At 47.4% G+C, this 5,435-nt stretch overlaps 1 protein-coding gene across 1 annotated transcript; it reads right to left on the reverse strand.

Moving 5' to 3' along the window:
- Positions 1-533: 533 nt before the first annotated feature.
- On the reverse strand, positions 534-5,101 carry NOP2 (NOP2 nucleolar protein; the record flags this gene model as incomplete). Its single annotated transcript, XM_010293717.1, has 13 exons — positions 534-996; positions 1,107-1,237; positions 1,335-1,432; positions 1,517-1,639; positions 1,923-2,012; positions 2,288-2,427; positions 2,603-2,743; positions 2,841-2,928; positions 3,008-3,097; positions 3,195-3,394; positions 4,192-4,361; positions 4,527-4,570; positions 4,823-5,101. Coding segments are annotated over 13 exons (1,848 nt in total), but the record flags the coding sequence as incomplete, so codon positions are not given.
- Positions 5,102-5,435: the final 334 nt, after the last annotated feature.

Raw genomic sequence — 5,435 nt, forward strand, 5'->3', positions numbered from 1 at the left:
GGGAAAGAGACCTGGGCTATCACTTAAATAGAAACAGCCCAGACTACTGCTTGTTATGCCTCAAAGAGAAGCAACCACATCTAGGTGAACAAAAAGGCAAAAAGAATGAACACGATTGTGCAGCTCCAGGAACAGCAGCAACCCCTGCTGCAGTCTGGGAGGCCAAGAAGCAAGAGAGTGCTGTGGACCAGCACAAGGGTGAAACGGGGACAGTCACAACAATGAACTGGATTAGCACACAGTGACAACAGGGAATGAGGGACCAGCACAGGACCACAGGCCTACAAGCTCCAGCCCTGTCCCGACAAACAACTCTGCTGATAGGCACCACACAATACAACCTTCATCCAAGGCAGCTAGGATTTCAGCTCCCACTGCTTTTTCACAAACATCCATGTCACAGAACGTAAGAACAGACACCAGAAAGAATGCCAAAGCATCAGATGGCAGTGGAACGGGTTTCTGTTGCAGAGGATTAAGGGGACATAGCAGAACTCTGTATTCCATGTTCAAGGGAAAAAGGACAAGACTTGAGCAGGAGTATAAAACTTTTAATGGGTCAGTGCATCAGTCCCTGATGCAGAGGGAAAGGGGCAAACTGGGCTATAGCTGTCCCAGGCGCTCTGTGCTGCACAGGTTATCTGCACAGAGTAGGAAAGACAAGGTTGTACACGCATAGCTGCGGCAGCCCCCAGCCTTTGCTCTCCAAGGAGAGGACCAACAGCTGGAAAAGCAGTTCCTCTCACTGTCCATTCAGTTTCACTCTATGCTTCTTCCTGGTAAGGACTTGAGGACGCATCATTTTGGGAGAAGGCCAGCCAGCCTTCAAGGGTCTCCTCTGTGCCTGCAATGAATGTCTCTTCTTCAAAGCAGGCTGTGGTGGCTTCTGCTCTTTATCAGCTTTCAATCCCTCAAGTTTCTTCTTTTTTGGCTGAGGCTCCATGATCGTATCAGGGATAGCAGACGGAGCTGCTGCTTCCACAGCAGGCTCTTCATCTGAAAGAAGAGAGAATGGTGCTATGAGAACCACCCACACGGCTTTTGCAGGGAAAGCAGCCTGTAAGAGCAAGCCCAGGCAGCTCAGCTGAGCTCCAGCACTAGGTTACCTTTTTGTGCATGAGGGATAGCATTAGAGAATTTCTTGAACTTCGCAATGAAGAACCCATCCATATTGTGCGTGTGGGGATAGAAACGCCTTGTAGACTTGAGGGAGGGGTGGAAGCGACGGTCCTTGAACCTGGAAGAGGAAGTGGGGTGAGAAGTGATAGAATGTCTCTGCTCAAACCTGCCCCCCAAGGAATAGTTACCTGTCCAGCTTATGAGCTGACACACACCTGGTAAAGCCTTCCTTGCCAAAGTCCAGGCCTGTGGCCACCAAACGGACATTGCGTTTCTTCAGGGCATAATCCACAACCCACTCATTCTCTTCCACCTGCCAGAGAATAAGCATTAGGATCCAAAGTTCACCAGTCCCCTGAGCAGGAGAAGACCGGAGCAGAGCATAGAAGGGACTTACCATAATGGAGCAAGTGCAGTAAACAATGTAGCCCCCTGTCTCTGAGGCAGCATTGACTGAATCTATAGCGCTAAGAATCAGCTCCTTCTGCAGGTGAGCACAGCGCAGGATGTCTTTCTCATCCTGAAAGAGAGAGATATGTTAGGATGCCAGAAGCACAGGGAAGCACTCCAGGCCTCTATTGTGGATGACAGGACAGCAAAGTACGTATGATATAGAAGATTCTGGAGTCTTCTGCTGAACTAACCTCAAAAAAAACCTAGCTCTAGTACAATACGCAGTATAGGAAGGAGAAAGAAAAATCAGCGTCCCTATTGCAGGCATCTCAAGAACAAGGCTGCCCTGAAGTCCTTCCTCTCACGACTCATACTTGAACTCCCATCCTGTGTCCCCACTGGTCACTCACCTTGTTGGTTTTGACAGCAGGATCCTTAGAAATGACGCCTGTTCCACTACAAGGAGCATCAAGCAAGACACGGTCAAATCCTCCAAGCACCTACAGGCAGATGTACATTTGGAATTACGCTCACAGGTGGGGGACTCAGAACAAGACCAAGACTAGAAGCGGAACCAGAAGACCGGGTAAACAGGAAAGATCCCTCACTCCTCCCTATTCACCTTCCTGTCTCCACATCAAATAAACATACTCCCTAGCAGCTCGGCTCATCCTCCTGAGAGAAGTGGCTTTAGAGAATACAGCTTTACAAAACAGACAGCACAGCAGCTCTAGACAAATATGGCAAGGACACTTCAAAGCAGGCATGAACGTACCTTGGGGAACTGGCGTCCATCGCAGTTACTCACTACAGCATTAGTGACTCCAAGACGATGCAAGTTCCCTACCACACTACGTAGCCGCTCAGCACTGCTGTCATTTGCCAAGATCATACCTGTGTTCTTCATAAGCTGAGCTGTGGGCAGGCAAGACATCAGCAAGGGGCTGAAAACCTCCTGTGCTTTTACCCATAGGGACAGCCACCCGCCTCCTTTCTCTGAGTTTAGTCCCACTCTGTTCCCCCTTTCTGTAGAGACCAGTGGAAACTCATCACTTCACACAGCATCCCTCCCAAGGCTCCAGGGTGGTACCTATGTAGCTGGTCTTGCCCCCTGGGGCACAGCACATATCCAGGATGCGTTCGTTCTCCTGTGGAGCCAGAGCCATGACAGGGAGGAGACTAGAGGCTCCTTGCAGCATGTAGTGCCCAGCCAGATACTCAGGGGTGGCACCTGGGCAGGGAAGGAAGAACAAAAGATGACGACACGTGAAAGAAAAGACAGCCAAGAGCAGGTCAGCTCAGCCCTACGACAGGAAGGATGATCTCACCAATGGGAACAGATGAGTCATAAACAACAAGCCCCGTTTTTGACCATTTCCCTAAGGGGTCGAGATTCACGCCACGGTTGATTAGAGCCTGCAAAACAAGGAGACGGGACTGAGATACCGCCCCATGTGACAGGCAGCACAGGAGACAACCACAGGTTCCCGCTCACCTGTGCCAGGTCCCGTCGCCGTGTCTTGAGTGTGTTGGTGCGAATGGTCACAGGGCGGGGAACCTCATTGGCTTCCAGGAAGTTTACGAGCTGGATGAAAGAAAGGACAGAGAACAGAAATAGAAATGAAGACCCAAGGAGGCAGCCAAATCCTCACCAGTCAGCCAAGATATGAACAGGATCCTACTTCAGGGAGTGGGAAGATGTCCATGAGCTTCATAAGCAAGAAGTCACTGTAGGAATAGTAGGCAGCCATGTCCCGGCGCAACAATGCGAGGTACTCCTGTCGTGTGCGCCCTTCCTCCCGCTTCACCACAAAGTCCTGCAGCACCTCCATGTTGCCCTTGATGCGCTGGTGAATGATGTGCAGGTCAGGCGGCTCAGCAGGTAGAGAGACCGTTAAGGAATCATAAATGGCTAAAACTCTTTCACAGGCTCTTTACAAGCACAATCATTCATGCAGACTCCTGCATCACAACAGCACGTGCACCAGAAAGGCCTCATTGGGATGTGCCTTCATTAGAGCTCAGCAGAGGAGGGATTCAAAGCATGGAACTGGACATAAAAGTTAATTTTTTTTGCAGGAACTGTAAGGTGTTTAAAAGAATTTGGTTAGTTACTTTATCTAAACAGAAAAAAACTAGGAAAAAAGACAACAACAAAAAAAGTCTTTCAATACAGAAAACATTACCTATATCAGAAAGGAAGCTAAAAGTTTCCCAATGACAACTAAGGGGTACAGAGAAGAACGAGAAGAATCAGGATAAAATTGTTCTGGGGGGCAGAAAGTTAGAATCGCCAAAGGCCAAGAACAAACATTTGGGGTACTGGAATCGCTGTCATCAGACACTCAAGGAACAGATTTGACAAACACCTGCCAAGAAAATCGGGGTACAGAGAAATGAACTACATAATAAAGATATCCACATGCACTTAGAACTAGAAAGGAAACTGGGGCAGCTCCAAGCTCCATACAGGGTGTAACAGATTTCCTAACCGCACTGCACAAAAGCACAGCTTTGTATACTATGTATTACGGCAGCTCATCTAAAAATACCTTCTCATGCACAAAACACTTACTAAGCAATACTCATGACAAAGCCCAAATGAAGCTCTTTGACTGTACCCAGGCCCTGTACTGCTGCATGCATATGGCTTATGGGTGTCACAGATAAAAAGGATATCTTCTCTTTCAATCTGTTCGTTAGTTGGGAATTTAAATTGTTCATCTATATCCAGGTTGAGCTGCAGATCTGGGCTGTCTTCCTCCTTCTGTCCCATTTTCTGCCTGCTTGCCTCCTCTACAGCCTTCTCTGCCTCTCCCTCTTCACTGTCATCTTCACTGAGGCCTCCCCTAAGTACAAAGAACAGGATAGATGTTTTACACAAAAATAGCATTGCACAGGCACTTCACAACTACCATTTCTTAGATGGCAGACAAAGCAAAAGAACAAACAACACAGGCTCCTCATTTAACCAAGAATGACTGTGCAGCCTGGCGATGTTCTCAAATCCTCACCTGTCAGACTTCTGCTTTAGGGCAGCTTTTTCAATAGGCAGCAACTAAACAGAGAGAAAAGATTAATGAAGCAATATCCCCAGGTACCTCAAAAAGTACAACAAGCAAAAGCACCAAGTGTTATACTAGGATCAGTTACTAAACTTGAAATTGTTCTTGTGAAGGGAAGGAGAAAGCTCTCTACCACCTCACCATCCACCCTCCTGTAAAGTCACCCTTTTTCCCCAGGCCCAATAGCTCCTGTCAGCCAGAGAATTCAAGTACTTCTTACATAATTAAGGGCAAAAAGCACCTACCTCTTCTTCCTCTGATGATAAGGCACCATAATCATCCACCATCTCCTCGCTGCTCCCCTCTTCATCCTCTTCCATCTCCCAGACACCCTCTTCCACCTCACCATCACTGGATAACTCCACATTGTTTCCTTTAGATGGGATTTTCTTGGCTTTGGCTGGAGCCAACCATTTTGAATTGCCATCACTGAAGCCAGACTGGCCGTTAAGAGTTTGTCCTGCTGCCTTTATGGCACATTTCTTCTTCTGTTGGGATACCTGTTCTTTAACTACAGGCAGAAGAAGTGGTTAAGAGTTAGACATTATTCTGAAAAGCAGCTGCCCTCATTTTTTAATTGTTATACAAGACAGGCCTTTGTCCTAGTCCTCAGCTGCTTGTCCAAGAGAAGGGACTGCTTGCTTTCCACATCGGTTTTCTCAGTCATAGAGAAGGGCATATTTTCACTTTACTCCCAATAAAACTTTAAAAGGTATCTCACTAGAATTACCAAAGAAAAACACAGCTACAGAATCTTTACAGTATTTGCTCTGACATATTATAGTACCCTCCTTCCCAAACCTTCGGGATATTTCCTTCTTCCTACCATAACAGCTTCCCAAGCTACACAGGACATAA

This window comes from Phaethon lepturus, unplaced genomic scaffold (assembly GCF_000687285.1).
Source record: "Phaethon lepturus isolate BGI_N335 unplaced genomic scaffold, ASM68728v1 scaffold41788, whole genome shotgun sequence".
NCBI lineage: Eukaryota > Metazoa > Chordata > Aves > Phaethontiformes > Phaethontidae > Phaethon > Phaethon lepturus.